Source organism: Nerophis ophidion, linkage group LG06 (genome assembly GCF_033978795.1).
Source record: "Nerophis ophidion isolate RoL-2023_Sa linkage group LG06, RoL_Noph_v1.0, whole genome shotgun sequence".
NCBI lineage: Eukaryota > Metazoa > Chordata > Actinopteri > Syngnathiformes > Syngnathidae > Nerophis > Nerophis ophidion.
The window spans coordinates 19,258,260-19,280,388 of record NC_084616.1 but is presented as its reverse complement, the minus strand read 5'-3'; the positions used below and the strand labels follow the sequence as shown (position 1 = coordinate 19,280,388).

General features: G+C 36.4%; 1 protein-coding gene and 1 long non-coding RNA gene across 2 annotated transcripts in view; one reads left to right on the top strand and one right to left on the bottom strand.

The window, feature by feature from the left end:
• Window positions 1-798: 798 nt before the first annotated feature.
• The window catches only part of hspg2 (heparan sulfate proteoglycan 2), a 331,901-nt gene continuing 310,570 nt past the window's right edge, over window positions 799-22,129 (bottom strand). The window contains exons 70-86 of the mRNA XM_061902940.1: window positions 20,527-20,671; window positions 20,356-20,458; window positions 18,647-18,756; window positions 18,465-18,573; window positions 15,688-15,786; window positions 15,375-15,596; window positions 11,785-12,029; window positions 11,543-11,714; window positions 9,607-9,729; window positions 9,358-9,414; window positions 4,556-4,631; window positions 4,377-4,455; window positions 2,312-2,359; window positions 1,955-2,025; window positions 1,722-1,805; window positions 1,231-1,334; window positions 799-1,154 (exon numbers count right to left, since the gene is read on the bottom strand). Coding sequence (XP_061758924.1) covers window positions 982-1,154; window positions 1,231-1,334; window positions 1,722-1,805; window positions 1,955-2,025; window positions 2,312-2,359; window positions 4,377-4,455; window positions 4,556-4,631; window positions 9,358-9,414; window positions 9,607-9,729; window positions 11,543-11,714; window positions 11,785-12,029; window positions 15,375-15,596; window positions 15,688-15,786; window positions 18,465-18,573; window positions 18,647-18,756; window positions 20,356-20,458; window positions 20,527-20,671 — 2,020 coding nt within the window. The 3' untranslated portion in view covers window positions 799-981. The remainder of the gene's footprint in view (window positions 1,155-1,230; window positions 1,335-1,721; window positions 1,806-1,954; window positions 2,026-2,311; window positions 2,360-4,376; window positions 4,456-4,555; window positions 4,632-9,357; window positions 9,415-9,606; window positions 9,730-11,542; window positions 11,715-11,784; window positions 12,030-15,374; window positions 15,597-15,687; window positions 15,787-18,464; window positions 18,574-18,646; window positions 18,757-20,355; window positions 20,459-20,526; window positions 20,672-22,129) is intronic.
• LOC133554333 (uncharacterized) lies at window positions 14,830-16,093 on the top strand. Its single transcript, XR_009807091.1, has 3 exons — window positions 14,830-14,879; window positions 15,041-15,097; window positions 15,517-16,093. It is a non-coding gene; the product is annotated as an uncharacterized LOC133554333 (long non-coding RNA).

Genomic DNA, 22,129 nt, shown 5'->3' with positions numbered 1-22,129 from the left:
GTCTAAAAACATCAGAATCCGTCCCAATGTAATCGCGCTTTTTTTTTTTTTTTCTAGTCTGACGCTATCGATATCCTCAACGCGACTTCCTCCTGTAGCTCAAAAAGGCAGCTGTGATTTTGGCTCCTCCATTGGCTTCTCTGAGAGACACTGGCGTTCACCGCAGCCATCCAACTTTCAGATATGACTTTACAATCTCACTAAAACACTATTAAAAAAATAGGCAGATAAGGGATCTTCCAGAATGATCCTAGTAAATGTGTCTAATTACATCTGAAACGGTCCCACTGCCGCTGCCCAGAGCCGTCGCTTTTTAAAAAATGTTTTTAATTTTTTTTTGTGCTTCACTCTAACTTTCCTCATCCACGAATCTTTCATCCTCGCTCAAATTAATGGGGAAATTGTCGTTTTCTCGGTCCGAATAGCTCTTTTTGTTGGAGGCTCCCATTAAAAACAATGTGAGGATGTGAGGAGCCCTCAAACATGTTACGTCATTTTCTGCGACTTCCGGTACAGGCAGGGCTTTTCTGTTAGCACCGAAAGTTGCGAACTTTCTCTACTAAATCCTTTCAGCAAAAATATGGCGATACCGCGAAATTATCAAGTATGACACATAGAACGGACCTGCTATCCCCGTTTAAATAAGAAAATCTCCTTTCAATAGGCCTTTAAGGTGACTCCCGACGAATGTCTGGTATTTCTTCATTTGCATATAAATACAATTCAGTGCTGTAAAAACCGTGTCCAAGTCCGAAGGGGATCTGGACTGGTGGCTAAAAGGACTGCGAAGGATGTAAACTGCACGTCTTCTCACCGTCTTCATCCGGACTAAAAACCACAGGGAGAGAAGAAGCCCTCGTGTTTTGGTATCACGACCATGTATCGGCCAGTTTTTTTTTTTTTTGGGTAGCAGCTAAGCACCAGGGTTTGTGTACGGTTTTTGCATCTGTGTGTGTGTGGGGGGGGGGACTTCCTGTCAGTCTAGGACGTGCACGGCCGCATGTTGAGGCTGTGAGCGGCGTGGGCCTGCAGGTCGATGGTCCTGGCGGGCCGCTCTCCTGGCCTGGCGTCCATCAGGGAGACGTTCCTCACACATCCTGATATTCCCGAGGTGAACTTCCCCCCGGTCATGGCGGCCATGTCCGGAGCGCCACCTGTGGCACGATTACGACAATGATGAGGACAACACGTCTCGCCATGGACGTGACGAGGGTTCTCAGGTGAGCTCACCCAGGTAGACGTGTCCTTTGGTGTTGACCATGATGCTTCTGCCCCTGGACTGGCCGTGAAGAGCGGCGTCCTCGTCCACCTGAAGGTAACCATCTTTGCCCGCCCTGCAAGGAAACCACCTTGACTCAGTACAACTCTTCAATCAGCTAAAAAAAAGGTATTTATCATTGAAGTAAATCAACAATATCACTTAAGAAGTACATCAACAATGTCATTTAATTTATGAAGTATATGATCAATATCATTTAAGAAGTACATCAACAATATCATTTAATTTATGAAGTACATCAACAATATCGTTTGATCAAAGAAGTATATCAACAATATCATTTAAGAAGTACATCGACAACATCATTTAATTTAAGAAGTACATCAACGATATCACTTATATATGTCATATTTATGTTAACATGACAATGACAATATGAAAATACATAAATATGAAAATATGTCAATATGTAACTATAAAATATGTACTGTAAATATGTCACCTGACTGCTGTAATTTTATGCCATTTCCCGTCGTTGATGGTCCTCCTCGACATGATGGCTGCCTCGCCGCTGCCCAGCTGGTAACTGAGATCAACATCACCACGTCAGCATGACTCGGAGTAAATGATGATAATAAGAAGAAGAATGATGATGATAATAATAATACAATGATAATAATATTAATACAAAAAGAAGATGATGATGATGCACTTCAGTAAATGACAAGGCCTCACCTGAAGAGCAGGTGACCGTTGCGGAGACCCAGGCTGATGAAGTCCTTGCCTTTGCCGCCCTCGCCGCGTTCCTGCAGAGTCAGCAAGTTTCATTCAGGACCATGACAAAGTGGATGTTGTTGCCAAGCAACCCTTCACTAAACTGCCCTAAAGGAGACCTTTGTCATCGCATCATTAATAAACATCCATGCAGACATTCCAAGCTACTGAGGTCATCATGTTAGTCAAGCAAATATGACATCATATTAATAAAGCAACCATGATGACATCATACTAATAAAGCAAAGATGATGACATCATATTAGTAAGCAAAGCTGATGACATCATGTTAATAAGTGGCAAATAAAAGAGTGATACCTTTTTGCTAGCATGCACTTTTCGCACAGTGACTGTGCCATTGGTCTCCTGGGGAACGGAGGCGGAGTTAGACAAGCAACATGCCACGCCCATCAATCAGCTTAGGCGGAGTTAGCCTACATCATGATGCACAGTAATGATGTACAGTCGTGATGTACACTAATGTGTACAGTAGTGATGTACAGTAGTGATGTACACTAATGTGTACAGTAATGGTGTACAATAATGACGTACAGTAATGATGCACAGTAGTTATGTAGAGAAATGATGTACAGTAGTGATTTACAGTAGTGATGTACAGTAATGTGTACAGTAATGATGCACAGTAATGGTGTACATTAATAATGTACAGTAATGATGCACAGTAGTTATGTACAGTAGTGATGTACAATAATGTGTGCAGTAATGATGCACAGTAATGGTGTACATTAATGATGTACAGTAATGATGTACAGCAGTTATGTAGAGAAGTGATGTACAGTAATGGTGTACAATAATGATGTACAGAAATGATGCACAGTAGTTATGTAGAGAAGTGATGCACATTAGTGATGTACAGTAGTGATGTATGGTATTTATGTACAGTAATGATGCACAGTAATGATGTACAGTCGTGATGTACCGTAAGGATGTACAGTATTGATGTACAGTAGTGATGTACACTAATGTGTACAGTAATGATGCACAGTAATGGTGTACAATAATGATGTACAGTAATGATGCACAGTAGTTATGTAGAGAAGTGATGTACAGTAATGATGCACAGTAGTTATGTAGAGAAGTGATGTACAGTAATGATGCACAGTAATGGTGTACAATAATGACATACAGTAATGATGCACAGTAGTTATGTAGAGAAGTGATGTACAGTAGTGATGTACAGTAATGTGTACAGTAATGATGCATAGCAGTTATGTAGAGAAGTGATGTACAGTAGTGATGTACAGTAATATGTACAGTAATGATGCACAGTAATGGTGGACATTAATAATGCATGGTAATGATGCACAGTAGGTGTATAGAGAAATTATGTACAGTAATGATGTACAGTAATGATGTACAGTAATGATGCACAGTAATTGTGTACATTAATGATGTACAGTAATGATGCACAGTTATGTAGAGGGAAGTAATGTACAGTAATGATGTACAGTAGTGGTGTACAGTGATGTGTACAGTAATGATGCACAGTAATGGTGTACATTATTGACGTACCGTAATGATGCACAGTAGTTATGTAGAGAAGTGATGTACAGTAATGTGTACTGTAATGACGTACTGTAATGATGTACAGTGGTTATGTAGAGTAATGATGCACATTAGTGATGTACAGTAGTGATGTATGGTATTTATGTACAGTAGTGATGCACAGTAATGATGTACAGTAGTGATGCACAATATTGATGTAGAGTAATGATGTACAGTAATGGTGTACAGTAGTGCAGTACAATAATGATGTACATTGGTGATGTACTGTAATGATGTACAATAATGGTAGATAGTAATGATGTACTGTAATGATGTACAGTAGTAATGTTGAGTAATGATGCACAGTAGTGATGTACAGTGGTGATGTATGGTAGCTATGTACAGCAATAATGTACAGTAGTGAAGTACAGTAATGCTTAGTAGTGATGTACAGTAATGATTAACAATAATGATGTAGAGTAATGGTGTACAGTTATAGTGTACACTAGTGAAGTACAGTAATGATGTGTAGTAGTGCTTTGCAGTAATGTGTACAGTAGTGATGTACAGTATTGCTACACAGTAGTGATGTAGAGTATTGATGCACAGCAGTAATGTACAGTAGTGGTGTATAGTAGAGATGTACCTTAATGATGTACAATAGTGATGTACAGTAATTATGTACAGTAGTGATGTACAGTAATGATGTACAGTAATGCTATAACAGTAGTAATGTACAATAGTGATGCACAGTAATGATGTACAGTAGTGATGACAAGTAATGATGTACAGTAGTGATGTCGAGTAATGATGTACAGAAGAACAAGGAGAGGGAGCGACGGTGGGTCATTCAAATCCGAAGAGGATCAGAACTTACGACTCCCTGCCACAGAATCAGACCCTCAGAGGAGGAGGTGTTGATTTCCAGTTCAATGGTCTCTGGTGAGTCGTGTGCGCTGAATCAGGAAACATTCCACGTTAGTCATGCATACACAATTGAAGCAGACAAACATTCCATACAGAATGTGACAACATGAAACAGAAGAAACAAACGACCTTCTCGAGAAGCTTGACCTTGGCAGGGCGACGTATCCATTGTTGTTAAAAGAAGCTGCGTGCTGAAAAGGTGAATCTGTGTGGAAGAAACACAACAATACAGTAATACTGCAGCAGCACTGCTATGGCGCCCTCTGGTGGCAAACATCCAGAAAGATAATATGAAATACAATAAAACAATATGTATTTTTGCACATTATTCGTCGATGCAGACAATTTGAAGCATTTTTCTTTAAAAATCCAAATCATACAAAAAAGTTATTTTACTCACAGGGACAAAAATTAAGAATTAATTCCAAACACAATAAAAAATATATATATATTTGCACATTGTTTGTTGATTCAGACAATTTGAAGCATTTTTCTTTAAAATGCAAATCATACAAAAAAGTTATTTTACTCACAGGGGCAAAAATTAGGAATTAATTCCAAACACAATAAAACAATTTTTATATTTTTGCACATTATTTGTTGATTCAGACAATTTGAAGCATTTTTCTTAAAAAATCTAAATCATACAAAAAAAGTTACTGTACTCACAGGAACAAAAATTAAGAATTAATTCCAAACACAATAAAACAACTATTTTTTCACATTATTTGTTTATGTAGACAATTTGAAGCATGTTTCTTAAAAATGCAAATCATACAAAAAATATATTTTACACACAGGGACAAAAATTAAGAATGAATTCCAAACAAAATAAAAAAATATATTTTTGCACAATTTTTGTTGATGCAGACAATTTGAAGCATTTTTCTTTAAAAATGCAAATCATAAAAAAAAGTTATTTTACTCACAGGGACAAAAATAAAGAATTAATTCCAAACACAATAAAAAAATGTTTATATTTTTGCACATTATTTGTTGATTCAGACAATTTGAAGCATTTTTCTTAAAAAAATCGAAATCATACAAAAAAAGTTATTGTACTCACAGGGACAAAAATTAAGAATGAATTCCAAACACAATAAAACAAATATTTTTTCAAATTATTTGTTTATGTAGAAAATTTGAAGCATGTTTCTTAAAAATGCAAATCATACAAAAAACTTATTTTACACACAGGGACAAAAAATAAGAATTAATTCCAAACAAAATAAAAAAATATATTTTTGCACAATTTTTGTTGATGCAGACAATTTGAAGCATTTTTCTTTAAAATGCAAATCATAAAAAAAAGTTATTTTACTCACAGGGACAAAAATCAAGAATTAATTCCAAACACAATAAAAAATATATATTTTTTTGCACATTGTTGATGCAGACAATTTGAAGCATTTTTCTTTAATAATCCAAATCATACAAAAATGTTATTTTACTCACAGGGACAAAAATAAAGAATTAATTCCAAACACAATAAAAAAATATATATATTTTTGCACATTATTTGTTGATGCAGACAATTTGAAACATTTTTCTTTAAAAATCCAAATCATACAAAAACGTTATTATACTCACAGGGACAAAAATCAAGAATTATTTCCAAACACAAGAAAAAAAAAATCACATTATTTGTTGATGCAGACAATTTGGAGCATTTTTCTTTAAAAAAAAAAAAAATCCAAATCATACAAAAACGTTTATTTTACTCACAGGGACAAAAATTAAGAATTAATTCCAAACACAATAAAAAAATATTTATATTTTTTGCACATTGTTTGTTGATTCGGACAATTTGAAGCATTTTTCTTTAAAAATCTAAATCATACAAAAACGTTATTTTACTCACAAGGACAACAATTAAGAATTGATTCCAAACATAATAAAAAAATATATATTTTTGCACATTGTTTGTTGATTCAGACAATTTGAATTATTTTTTCTTTAAAAATCCAAATCATACAAAAATATTATTCTACTCACAGGGACAAAAAATAGAGAAATAATTCCAAACATGATAAAAAAATATATATTTTTGCACAATTTTTGTTGATGCAGACAATTTGAAGTATTTTTCTTTAAAAATACAAATTATACAAAAAAGTTATTTTACACACAGGTACAAAAATAAAATAAAAATGGTTCCAAACACAATAAAAAAATACATACTTTTGCACATTAGTTGTTGATGCAGACAATTTTAAGCATTCCTCTTTAAAAATCCAAATCATACAAAACAGTTATTTCACTCAAATGGACCTAAATTAAGAATTAATTCCAAACACAATAAAAAAAAATATATATATTTTTGCACGTTATTTGTTGATTCAGACAATTTGAAGCATTTTTCTTTAATAATCCAAATTATACAAAAAAGTTATTTTACTCACCGGGACAAAAATATTTTGTTGATTCAGACAATTTGAAGCATTTTTATTTAAAAATCCAAATCATACAAAAAAGTTATTTTACTCACAGGGACCAAAATTAAGAATTAATTCCAAAAACAAGAAAAAAAAAAAAATCACATTATTTGTTGATGCAGACAATTTGGAGCATTTTTCTTTAAAAAAAAATCAAAATCATACAAAAACGTTTATTTTACTCACAGCGACAAAAATTAAGAATTAATTCCAGACACAATAAAAAAATATCTATATTTTTTGCACATTGTTGATTCGGACAATTTGAAGCATTTTTCTTTACAAATGAAAATCATACAAAAAAATATTTTACTCACAGGGACAAAAATTAACAATGAATTCAGAACACAATAAAAATATAGATATATTTTTGCACAATTTTTGTTGATGCAGACAATTTGAAGCATTTTTCTTTAAAAATTCAAAACATGCACAATTTTAAACAAAGGGACAACAATTAAGAATTAATTCAAAAAACAATTAAAAAGAATAATTATTTTTGCACATTGTTTGTTGATTCAGACAATTTGATGCATTTTTCTTTAAAAATCCAAATCATACAAAAAAGTTATTTTACTCACAGGGACAAAACTTAAGAATTAATTCCAAACACAATAAAAAAAAAAAAAAAAAAAAAAAAAAAAAATATATATATATATATATATATATATATATATATATATATATATCTTTGCACGTTATTTGTTGATTCAGACAATTTGAAGCATTTTTCTTTAAAAATCCAAATCATGCACAATTTTATTTTAAACAAAGGGACAACAATTAAGAATTAATTCCAAACTTGCAACATCACATTCAGGTTTTTTTGTACTTTTCACCTTCCAACACCACGACTTGTGACTCTCCATGCATCATCAGAAACACGACCACATTCGCCGCCTTCAAGTCGTTACTAACGACCCGCTTGTCATCGCAAATATTAATTTGTTAGCGTTTTCCAGACACATTCTCCAAAATTGTGTGTGATTGACATTGCAGTAACAATCACATAACGATCACTTCAAACTCTTATTCTAACATTTGCAACAACAAAAAAACAAGCGGGTGACTTGGAGGACGTGAATGGTTTTTTGGGGGACGTCTCCGGGGGGGACAGAGGGAAGATTGCAGCTCAAGTTGTTGTCAAGCAGGATAAAAGGTGTCATACTTGCCAACCTTCCCGGATTTTCCGGGAGACTCCCGAAATTCAGCGCCTCTCCCTAAAACCTCCCGGGACAAATTTTCTCCCGAAAATCTCCCGAAATTCACGCCCGCTCCAGCTCCATGTGGACCTGACTCAGCAATGTTGTGACCCTCTTAAACAGGACAAAACTGCCATCTACTGTACATAGAATAGAATAGAATGTACTTTATTGATCCCTGGGGCAAATTCAGCACCACAGTTCGCTCACAATAAACAATGATAATAATAAATAATATAATATATCATATATACATAATATATAATATATGAATAATATAAATATATTCTACATTTAAGTGCAGTCAAGGAACATATGCATTAGGGAGTCTGTTCTGAAGCCCACAGTAAAGAGACGCAACTTCATCACCTCGCCTGGTTATTGACTCCAATCCAATATATTACACCGTCGACGAGCAAAATGAAGAAATACGCTTGCAAGTTCCAAAACGAATGGAAACAAGAATTTCAGTTTATCCAGGAGAGTTCAAAGGGGAAGGAGTATGTTGTCTGTAAATTTTGTAGAACAGACTTCTCCATTGAACACGGTGAACGGATATACTCAGTCATGAACGGTCAGCGATGCACAAAGCGTCCGCAGCGCAGCATCGTTCACAACCCAGTATTATGGCCCACCTCGCAAAATGGAGACCCGAAGGTGTAACTTATGCTGAAACAAAGATGGCTATGCTGATAGCTGGAAGCAACATCCTGTTCTCATTTGCGGATGTGTACAACAAATCCGTGAAGGATATGTTCCCGGATTGGGAGATTGCTCGCCGGTACGCAAATGGCAGAACAAAGATTACTCAAATAGTGAAAGGTAAGTGTTGTTGTTGTTTTTTTTTGTAACCAGCAAGCACAGTACAGTTAGTAGAACAATTGTGTTTTTATTACTGTGTATTTGATAGCTGCCGTCGGAAATTCATATATATAATACAATATATATATCTAGAATTCACTGAAAGTCAAGTATTTCATACATATACTGTATGTATATTTATATATATATTAAATGTATATGAAATACTCGAGTTGGTGAATTATACTCCTCCCCTCTTAACCATGCCCCGAACCACGCCTCCGCCTCATCCCCGACCACGACCCGCCACCCCCCCACCTCCCGAAATCATAGGTCTCAAGGTTGGCAAGTATGCAGGCGAGAAACAGTTGAGTTCCACCTGACAAAAGTTCCACGTGTTTACATCATGTCGGGCGGTTAAGGCGGTATTAGGGGCCCCGTGACCTCACACGGCCCCAGTTAGTCGCGGTCGGATCGTATTCAAATACTGTACCATTAGCCACGCTGGCCTCGGGTCTCCACGCCGCCTCTGGGAAGCTGACGGCACGGCCTGTGAGCGCAGGATGTATAATAACAATAGCGGTGAGATATGAGATATAGCATCATGGTCGGGGGGAGGGAGGGGGTCGCATCATGCCAAGGACAGGATTCATGAATCCCAATCATACCTTTGTTATTAATATAACATGACTGAGTCGTAGAAAAAAAAACACAAAGGTTCCGGCGGAGTGGCGACACTTACTTTGTTCACAGTTGAGGCCCGTGAAGCCCGACGGACACAAACATCGGCCGTCCACGCAGGCGCCGCCATTCTGGCACTGGCGGTCGTCGCGGCAGACGTCCCTCGCGACCTCGCAGCGCTCGCCTGCGGGATCACATGACGTGTCGGGTCGTCAAAACACGTGTTTCTCAGCTGCGGTCCGTACTCGGTTGTAATACACTCTTCCACCACTTGTGGCAGTGGTGACAACATCAAACAAGAAGTGTCTCAAGTGCAAAAATTATGACTAAAGTGACGAAACTGTATTTTCGTATGCACTTTAATTGCATTGACAGTTTATGTAACAAACGTGTTTATGACTATTCAGCATCAAACCAGGCAACGTGTATTTATTTGAACACTCTGTAATTGTATTTTGTCTTTTGGTTTCATGGCTCCTATCATTTTAGACCCTGTAATTAATATTCTGTTGAAATAACTGTTGTCATTCCTACCGTGTAGTTAGTCAAGATCATTAAAAAAGTATGTTTTTTTTTGCTGCACAAATACATGACATCTCTTGTGCGAATGAATATCGTCGCAGTAATGTAAAAATAAAGAGTAGTCAAGGGTGAATGGATTATAAAAACAGTGATAAAATAATAAAATCAAACAAATAATAAAACAAACAGCAGGGGTGACTTGGAGCCATCCATCCATCCATTTCCTACTAACATATATATATATATATATATATATATATATATATATATATATATATATATATATATACATACACACACACATATATATACATATACATAGACATATATATATACCGTACATACATACACACAAATATATATACATACATATTTATATATAAATATGTATTTACATATATTTGTTGTACTTTAAAAAAAAAAAATTATTAATATTTTTCATGTACCGAATTAAACACAATTCCAATTTGTAACGATTTCTTCATAAAAATCTTTTTTATTTAATTTTATTATTATTTTATTTTATTTGTCCTCTACAGCCACTCACACAAATCTTATTGTTGATGTAGATGGTCTGCTGTACAGATTTATTTTGGAAAAGTAATTACTGCACATTGTTGTCTTATTTGCATTTGACTTTATTAAATGTTTGGCTAGGCTTTAATAAAAAAACAAAACTGTTTTCTTTTAACGAATATAGAAATGTATCAGAGCTGTTGTTCTATTTTATGAAGGAATGTAGTTAGTCATTGAACCGGCACCCAATGTTATTAAAAAATATTGATTTTGAGTTGAGGTTCATTTCGAATCAAGAATCGATTCTGGATGATATTGTAACCCTCAATAATTGTATTGAATCGAATCGTGTGGTGCCTGAAGATATATATATATATATATATATATATATATATATATATATATGTATATATATATGTATATATATATATATATATATATATATATATATATATATATATATATATGTATATGTATATATATATATATATATATATATATATATATATATATATATATATATATATATATATATATATATATACACACATATATACACACATACATACTGTATGTACGTATGTATGGAGTGTATATGTAAATGTATATATATATATATATATATATATATATATATATATATATATATATATATATATATATATATATATATATATATATGGGTTTTGGGTAACCTTTGTGTTTTTTCCTGACTTAACGTATACATACAATATTTCATCATTGATATATAAACTATCAGACTGCGTGGTCGGTAGCAGTGGGTTTCAGTAGGCCTTTAAGATCATGAGGATAGGTGTCATGTGACATAAACTGTAATAAAACATTCAGTTATATGGCACCTTTATCCAGATTTTCATCAAAATTCTGAACATGCTGCATGTAACCCTGCTGATGTTAATAGCTGTTTTCAGATAAAACGGCCGAGCTTCGGCGCCAACCTTCAAAGCCATCCTGGCAGAGGCACTGGTACTCGTACTCGGCGTTGGGCATGCAGTGCCCTCCGTTCAGGCAGGGTCTTCGGTCACACGGGCTGCCGTCCACGCACCTCCGCACGCCCCGGCTCTCCGTGAAGCTGTAGGACAGATCCAGCGTCTTGTTGTTGATCAGAACCTGGGGCAGCAAAGGGCGACGTTTAGAGAAGGACAGCAGCGTCCTGGGATGGTCCACCGGGAGAACGTGCCTCGCCCACGCAGCCCTCGAACATGCCGCTGACGTTGGCCGGCTTGGGCAGGAGGTCCACGCTGGGCACGCCTCCCAGGAACATGGAGGTGTGGATGTTGAGGCCCTGGGCTTTGCCCGGGGAAGTCCTCCTCTCTACGGGGCCGTGGTCCACCTTGAGGTGACCGTCCCGCTTGTTCCGCTCAGCAACAAGGCGGTGCCACTGGCCCAGAGAAACTGCTTCTGGACTGCGAAGGACTGCCTGACCTGGAAATGAAAGGAAAACCACACAAATAGCAGCCGATACCGATACCGATTATTAGTCAATAAGTGATATTTGGAGGTGATATTCATGTGCGGTAAAAGTGATTTAAAATACAATTTTTTTTTATGTATTTATTTAATTTTTACTAAATGCATTCGACAGAAAAAGCATATTTTAAACATGAATATTATATGATCTTGCCAATTATTATATACTGTACTGCCATACTATTTTTGTAGGATAAAAAGAAATAGTTAAATATCTGCTTATCACTTTTATTTATGATTTTAAAGCAAGTTATACATAAAAAAAAACGAATAATCAAATGCATATGCACTTCGATTAATCATAGGTTATTACCCGCATGCGTAATGTAAATTAATTTTAAAAAAGCGGCCCTTACTGAAAATATTTTTTATTTATTTTTAAATATAGAAAATCTCCTGGGAAAATAGGTCAAAATATGACATTTCTCTACATGACAATAACTCATCTACTGCATTTTATACACTTGTCTAACACTTCGTGGATTTAATACATTGTAAAGTTTCCTCCTGAAAAATTTTCAACTAAAAATAACAATTCTGAGCTCCTTCATGTAGATTAAAGTTGAGATATTTTTTCAAGATGGCTGACATTTCTTCCTAAATGCTACGAAAGTATGAGAATGTGTGAGCTGCTGCCTGCTCTTCTTGACTTATAGAATCACCTCAAATTTTTCAAATTATTTCCAAAAAGTTTGAATGTCTTTTCTGTCGTCCTCACGTCCGTCCATCTCTGTCGCGTTATGTTGGTAAATTGGCCCGTTCAGTTTAAATAGGTAAAATGTCCCGTGAAAGCGGGAATTCTGGGTAATCCGGGAATTGAAAAAAATAATTCATGATTCCTGGTCGAGCTGAACGTTTTGATATTTTAGCCGTTCCGATTTGATGAAAACTGTGGGCTCTGGAGCACGCCAAAATCTTTGGGGCAGAACAATAGGAAATATAATAATAATCCATCCATCCATCCATTTTCTACCGCTTATTCCCTTTGAGGTCGCGGGTATAATGATAATAATAACAATAATAATAATAATAATAACAATAAATAGACAAAGTGGCGTCTTGTCCCGAATGCAGCTGAGATTGGTTCCAGCACCCCCCGCAACCCCAAAAGAGACAAACGGTAGAAAATGGATGTATGGATAAATAGATGATGTTTTGGTGTAGAATCTGATATGTTTGAATGTTTGGACATTCACACAATAATAATAACAATATTAATATTAATAATCTGCGATGAGGTGGCGACTTGTCTAGGGTGTACCCCGATTGTAGCTAAGATAGGCACCAGCGCCCCCCGCGATCCCGAAGGGAATAAGCGGTAGAAAATGGATGGATGGATATTAATAATAACAATAATAATAATACAAATAATGATAATGATAATGATAATAATCATACATAGATTATGTTTTAGTGTAGAATCTGATATGTGTGATTGATAGGTCATTCACACAATAATAATAATAATAATGATAAATATATTATGTTTTGTTGTATAATCCGATATGTGTGCATGCTTGGACATTCCCACAATAATAATAACAATAATAATACTAATAATAATATTAATAAATAGATGATGTTTTGGTATATAATCAGATATGTGTGAATGCTTAACAGTCACACGATAATAATAATAATAATAATAAGAATGATAATAATAATAATAAAATAATAAAATAATACATTGATAATGTTTTGGTGTATAATATGGAATGTGTGAATGCTTGGGCATTCACACAATAATAATGATAATAATAATAATAATACATAGATTATGTTTTGGTGTATAATCTTATATGTGTGAATGCTATAATAATAATAATAACAATAATAATATTAATATTAATAATGACCATAATATTAATAATAATAATAATAATAATAATAATAATCTAATCATCATTAAAATAATAATAATAATAATAATAATAATGACAATAATAATAATACAAATATTACAAATAATTAATAGATTAAGTTTTGGTCTAGAATCTGATATGTGTGATTGATAGGTTATTCACACAATAATAATAATAATAAGAAGAAAAATAATGATAATGATAAATGGATTGTGTTTTGTTGTATAATTTGATATGTGTGTGAAAATCTAGACATTCACACAATACTATTAATAACAATAATAATAAATATAATAATGATGATAATCCATCTGTGTTGGCCCTTGCGATGAGGTGGCGACTTGTCCAGGGTGTACCCCGCCTTCCGCCCGATTGTAGCTGAGATAGGCGCCAGCGCCCCCCGCGAGCCCAAAAGGGAATAAGCGGTAGAAAATGGATGGATGGATAATAATAAATAGATGATGTTTAGGTGTATAATCTGATATAAGTGAATGCCGGATTTAAAATTTAAAGCTGTAGTACCTAATAAATACAATAATAAAATAACAGGTGACATGAATGGACTTTTGCATGAGATTTTGTATTTTTGAGTTTCACCTGCATTAGTAAATGTAGTTCTGCTCTAGTTGTAAAAAAAGACAAAGAAAAAAAAAGGCAGATATCGATTAAAAAAAAGTTGAAATATGTCAACATGCCAAACATCAGCATTGATCAATTGACGTCTAGTAGAAAGGTAGAAGGTGTATGTGTAATAGTGTGATGTTGTTGCGCTATACTATGAACGAGACAGGGTGTTATGTTTTATTTTGAAGTATCGGTTTTATTTTGAGGAACCGGATGTCCATTGCAGGAAGTGACTGTGGTTTTTTTCGGATTTTTACTTCCTCTTCTATCGGACTTTTGATGATGAGGAAATAGTTCTTCATTGCTGCGTGTTTCTTGTGTAAATATTATTTAAAAACTTTCACAATACTTTAAAAGTCAAAACATTAATGTTGTAGGTATAAGTGATGTGTCGTTTTAAGTATTTTTTACGCACAATTTTGTTAAGTAAGGATTAGAGCGTCGACTGTTTGGTCATAATTACACATGGTATTTACGCAGGTATCACTCCGCCAGAAAAGTAGAGACCTGTTTATGTGTTTCGTGTTTCCAAAACAGGTATGTGGATTTGTGTATTATTATTATTTTTGTGATAAAACGTTTTTTTAATGTAATTGAAATTATTATTTTTGTTTTTTGTATGAATGAATGTTTATTTCCTCTTCTATTGGACTTTTGCTTATGAGGTATCACTCCGCCAGAAAAGTAGATACCTGTTTATTTGTTTCCAAAACAGGTGGCCAATAAATGATGAAACGACGGAATGGTGGAGTGTCTCTTACTTAAAAAAAAACTACACAACGCAGAATAAGAATCACTACATATGTTTGGTTACCTGTGCCCAGTTCATACTTGAACTCCACATGGCCGTCCACCATGGAGATGGACACAAAGTCCTCCACCCTCATCTTCTTCCCCCCGCAGAAGAACATCAAACCGTCTCCCTTCAGCGCTTTGAACTCCATTTCCACCCGCAGGTCATCGTGGACGTTGGTCAGCGGAGGATAGGAGACGTACGACTCGTGTCCGTCAAACAGCGGTGTGCTGACCAACTCGCCTGGAGAAGTTGTGGGAGTGGAGATCAACGAAAGAGAGAGCGATTGCAGATGACTTGCCAGCGTTGGAAGGAGAAGGACCGAGTGTCTCACCGTCCATGCACTTGTTTCCGAACTTCCCAAGGTGGCAGCGGCAGTCGTAACCCAAACCGCTCTGGCGGTTGATGCAGGTGGCGTCTGGACCACACGCCTCTGTGAGGTCACAGGTCACAAAGGAGGTCAGATACACAATTTGTTAGTATAGTTGGAAAGCAGACCGTGAAATAAATGTGCGGTATTTATTGATACATAAATTGGTGGCGGTGTGATTGGGGGAGGGACATGCTTTATCAGTATGGTGTCTATTCATCAGTATCATGCTTTGAAAAGCTGTGTGCTACATTTCTGTTACAGACTAAAAATATGCTAATAAAGTTAATCTATTTAGTAAGTTGATGTATATATTTGGGGTATGATACTTTGGGCCCTGAACGATTCGATCCGATTCCGATTCCTGGGGTGATGACTTGATTCAGAATCGATTCTCGATTAGAATTGATTCCTGCAATGTTTTATTTGGTATAATGATTATAATGAAACATTTTTTCAAACAGATTACAACGGTAGAAAAGCATCTTCTGGTTGCATGAAGATGTCCTATGAACTAGAAATGGATTCTTATAGAAGTATACATAAGTCTGATTCTTATATGTATATATAGTACATATATATATATATGCATATGCATATATATATGAAAATACGTATGTATATGAAAATATATATATACATATATAAATGTATATATTTATATACATATATACGTATATGTATATGTGTGTGTATATACATATATATATACACACACACACACACATCTATATATATTAGGGCTGCGAATCTTTGGGTGTCCCACGATTCGATTATCTATTGATTTTTTTGATTCAACGCGATTCTCGATTCAAAACCGCTTTTCAGGAGATTCCGCTCTACCCTGGTATTGAGCACTGTATAACGCATAAACCACAGAAACCTCTACTATATTTTTAGCCATATATGTGTGTGTATATATACATATATATATATATATATATATATATATATATATATATATATATAAATGCAAGCACATTTGGAACCTCAAAGACAATAATGTTGAATATTCAATAACATGGCAAATTCTTGCATCCAGCACACCTTACAACAGTGGTAATAAAAGATGCAACCTATGCTTAAAAGAGAAATTGTTTATTATATATCACCCAGACCTGCCATCTCTCAACAAGCGCAGTGAAATCATATCAGCATGCCCTCACAGACGGAAACACCTCCTAGGTAACACATGAGCCAATCACCACGCCCCTACGCCTGCCTGTACCTACCCACTCTGTGCTCTAAATAAACCATTGTATGTGAATGCTTCCTTTAAAATCTCCTGACGATTGAGGGAAACAGTTCTGTAGAGATGAAGTAGTCTTGTGATTTATATATTAATATATGTATATTTTTTTTACTTTTGAAAATGATGAATCAATTTAGAATCGGAATAAGTCAGAATTGCACTTTAGCAATTTAGAATTTTTTCGTGCATCCCTACCATCAAATGGTTAAAAATTTTAAAAATGACCAATACATTTTTTGATATTATTAAATTGGAATTGATTTAAAATCGGAATGAACAGAAAGCGCGATTCGAAGGTGAATTAATTTTTTTGTGCACCCCGAGTTTATTTATTTATTTTTTGGGTTTTCTTTAACGTTAATGGGGATACTATGTTATGCAGAGGCGTACTTATAATAGTTTTATTGACAATTAAGGATATTTATTGTCGCTGCGGTGAGTAGTAGTGGTGAAATATTTTCTTCTTCCAGTGGGAGGCGCTACAGGAAATAGTCGACAAGCATTGAGCTAAATCAGGGGTGTCCAAAGTGCGGCCCGGGGGCCATTTGCAGCCCACAGCTAATCGTTTACCGGCCCGCCACACATTCTGCAAAAATTGCAAAATTTATAGTATTGCAAAAATTAAAAAAAACATTTAAAAAAAAATGTGGAATGAGGTTCAATCTAATGAGAAAAAGTGGCAATGTTGTCACAAAGCTGCCATGCAGGCAGTTTTTTTTTTCCTTTTGTCTTTATTTTCTTTTCTTTCCATTGCTCAAAAAAAAAGAACCAAAAAATCTGTTATAATGAATTATTACTTAAAAACTATCACTTTAAAATGTTTTATGTGGAAAAAATAAAACATATGTTGTGTGGTTGCCATATAAAACCAACGTTTTGACAAAAGAGCATAAAACAAATTAATAGTTCAAGCTTAAAAAACGACAGATATATCGGAAGTTGATCTTGAAATTAAAGTGTTAAAAGTAAAAAATAATAATAAAAATGTATCACTTTATGAGTGGGGAACCTTTCGGATCTCAAATATATTTAGTAGGATTTTATTAAAATTTTCACTGTGATTACTCAAAAATATTAAATAATTAAAATCAATGGCGTCCTGCATTATTGATCTTTGAGGGCTTTAATTGCTAAATAAAGGAACTCTCCTGAAGGAATCAATAAAGTACTATCTATCTATCTAAATACTGAATATTTCCGTTTTAGTATAAAAAACAAAAGGTATAAAACCTTATTTGTTTTACTTTATATCAACCTCAAGTTGATATAGAGATTTACTGTACGCATTAAATAAAAAAAATAATAAGACATATATTTAACATTTTACTGACTGAGACCCTCTATGCTCCCCAGGAACCCTAAGGATAAAAAAAAAAATCTATATATTTTGTTATGGTTTGAAAATGAAAAATATCAAAATGACACTCGCATGCTTAAATTTTTCCGTGTGCGGGCCTATGTGGAAAAAGCACGTGCAGTGAACCTGTACCTGAGTGGCAGTGGAGCGACGAATGATGCTGACAGTTGCTGCCGGTAAACCCTCGGGGGCAGCCACATTTATACAGGCTGCTGTCTGAGTCCTCGCACCTTCCTCCATTCTGGATAGGAAGTCCAAACAGAGAAGCAGGTAACAGGAAGTGAGCACACCTTCAATGCACAGAAGCCGCCCACCTGACACGGGTGATCCCTGCAAGTGGGACAGTTTGTAACGCCGGTGGAGCTGCGATGCAGATCCTTGAAAATGACCTCCTCCCCTTGGATGACCAGCTGGCGAATGCACCCTGGCAAAATACAAACCCCGTTTCCATATGAGTTGGGAAATTGTGTTGAATGTAAATATAAACGGAATAAAATGATTTGTGAATCATTTTCAACTAATATTCAGTTGAATATGCTACAAAGACAACATATTTGATGTTCAAACTGATAAACCTTTTTTTTTTTTGTGCAAATAATCATTAACTTTAGAATTAGATGCCAGCAACACGTGACAAAGAAGTTGGGAAAGGTGGCAATAAATACTGATAAAGTTGAGAAATGTTCATCAAACACTTATTTGGAACATCCCACAGGTGTGCAGGCTAATTGGGAACAGGTGGGTGCCATGATTGGGTATAAAAGCAGCTTCCAGCTAATTCACAAACAAAGATGGGGCGAGGGTCACCACTTTGTAAGCAAATTGTGGAACCGTTTTAGAACAACATTTCTCAACGAGCTATTGCAAGGAATTAAGGGATTTTACCATCTACGGTCCGTAAAATCATCAAAAGGTTCAGAAAATCAGGAGAAATCACTGCACGTAAGCGATGATATTACAGACCTTTGATCCCTCAGGCGGTACTGCATCAAAAACCGACATCAGTGTGTAAAGGATATCACCACATGGGCTCAGGAACCCTTCATAAAACCACTGTCAGTAACTACAGTTGGTTGCTACATCTGTAATTGCAAGTTAAAACTCTGCTATGCAAAGCAAAACCCATTTATCTACAACACCAAGGAACGCCCCTGGCTTCGCTGGGCCCGAGCTCATCTAAGATGGACTGATGCAAAGTGGAAAAGTGTTGTGTGGTCTGACGAGTCCACATTTCAAATTATATTTGGAAACTGTGGAGGTGGTGTCCTCCGGAACAAAGAGGAAAATAACCATCCTGATCGTTATAGGCGCATAGTTCAAAAGCCAGCATCTGTGATGGTATGGGGGTGCATTAGTGCCCAAGACATGGGTAATTTACACATCTGTGAAGGCACCATTAATGCTGAATGGTCCATACAGGTTTTGGAGCGACATATGTTGTCATCCGAGCAACGTAATCATGGACGCCCCTGCTTATTTCAGCAAGACGATGCCAAGCCACGTTTCGTAAAAAAAAAAGAGTGCGGGTACTTTCCTGGCCCGCCTGCAATCCAGACCTGTCTCCCGTGGAAAAAATGTGGCGCATTATGAAGCGTAAAATATGACAGCGGAGACCCCGGACTGCTGAACGACTGAAGCTCTACATAAAACAAGAATGGGAAAGAATTCCACTTTCAAAGCTTCAACAATTAGTTTCCTCAGTTCCCAAACGTTTTTTGAGTGTTGTTAAAAGAAAAGGTGATGTAACACAGTGGTGAACATGCCCTTTCCCAACTACTTTGGGAAATATTGTAGCCATGAAATTCTAAGTTGTTTATTATTTCCCAAAAAAATGTAGTTTATGAGTTTGAACATCAAATATCTTGTCTTTGTAGTGCATTCACTGAATATGGGTTGAAAATGATTTGCAAATGATTGTATTCCGTTTATATTTACATCTAACAAAATTTCCCAACTCATATGGAACCAGGGTTTGTAAAAGCGGTGAAACGTAGAAAAGATGTCTCTCCGCCAAGGTGCGTACCAACGAATCCGGTCTTGATGCCAGCAGTTTTTGCCAGGGCCGTATAGTTGGGGTACCCGCCCACATGCAGCTCCTCGTTCAGATCCAGGCCCTTGAACTTGCCCTGAGGGACGCCCCGAGAGCAGCCGTGAGACATGTTACAGGCGTCGAGGTGTGCAACAGGTGTGTTACCTGGGAGCTGCCGTTGATGGGCTCGCCGCCGTCTACGATGATGTAGCCCAGGGTGCGGTTACGATAAAGCTGCACCGTGTGGAACTCTCCCAGCTGGACGGGGTTGGGATCACGAATGGTGGCCATGCCAGAACCCACGTCAAACCTGCGATGACGAAACAATGATCAATCATGATAAACGCTGATGAATGCGGTATTACAAAACCCAAAAGCAGTGAAGTTGGCACGTTATGTAAATGATGAATAAAAACAGAATACAACGATTTGCAAAACCTTATATTCAATAAATAGACTGCAAAGACAAAATGTATGAAGTTCGTACTGGTAAACTTTATTATATTTTGCAAATATTAGCTTATTTGGGATTTGATGCCTGCAACATGTTTCAAAAAAGCTGGCATAAGTGGCAAAAAATACTAAGAAAGTTGAGGAATGCTCATCAAAGAACAACATTTCTCAACCGGCTATTGCAAGGAATTTAGGGATTTCACCATCTACGGTCTGTATTATCATCAAAAGGTTCAGAGAATCTGGAGAAATCACTGCACGTATGCGATATTACGGACTTTCGATCCCACAGGCGGTACTGCATTAAAAAAGGGACATCAGTGTGTGAAGGATATCACCACATGGGCTCAGGCCACCTACTCAGTGGCCCAGTGGTTAGAGTGTCCGCCCTGAGATCGGTAGGTTCTTCAGAGAATCTGAAGAAATCACTGCACGTATGCGATGATATAATGGACCTTCGATCCCTCAGGCGGTACTACATTAAAAAAAGCGACATCAGTGTGTGAAGGATATCACCACATGGGCTCAGACCACCTACTCAGTGGCCCAGTGGTTAGAGTGTCCGCCCTGAGATCGGTAGGTTCTTCAGAGAATCTGAAGAAATCACTGCACGTATGCGATGATATTACGGACCTTCGATCCCTCAGGCGGTACTATATTAAAAAAGCGACATCGGTGTGTGAAGGATATCACCACATGGGCTCAGGGCACCTACTCAGTGGCCCAGTGGTTAGAGTGTCCGCCCTGAGGTCGGTAGGTTCTTCAGAGAATCTGAAGAAATCACTGCACGTATGCGATGATATTACGGACCTTCGATCCCTCAGGCGGTACTGCATTAAAAAAGCGACATCAGTGTGTGAAGGATATCACCACATGGGCCCAGGCCACCTACTCAGTGGCCTAGTGGTTAGAGTGTCCGCCCTGAGATCGGTACGTTGTGAGTTCAAACCATACCAGTTCATACCAAAGACTACAAAAAAATTGGACCCATTGCCTCCCTTCTTGGCACTCAGCATCAAGGGTTGGAATTGAGGGTTAAATCACCATAAATAGGGACGGCGTGGCGCAGTGGAAGAGTGGCCATGCGCAACCCGAAGGTCCCTGGTTCAATCCCCACCTAGTACCAACCTCGTCATGTCCGTTGTGTCCTGAGCAAGACACTTCACCCTTGTTCCTGATGCGTTCTGGTTAGCGCCTTGCATGGCAGCTCCCTCCATCAGTGTGTGAATGGGTAAATGTGGAAGTAGTGTCAAAGCGCTTTGAGTACCTTGAAGGTAGAAAAGCGCTATACAAGTACAACCCATTTATTATTCAT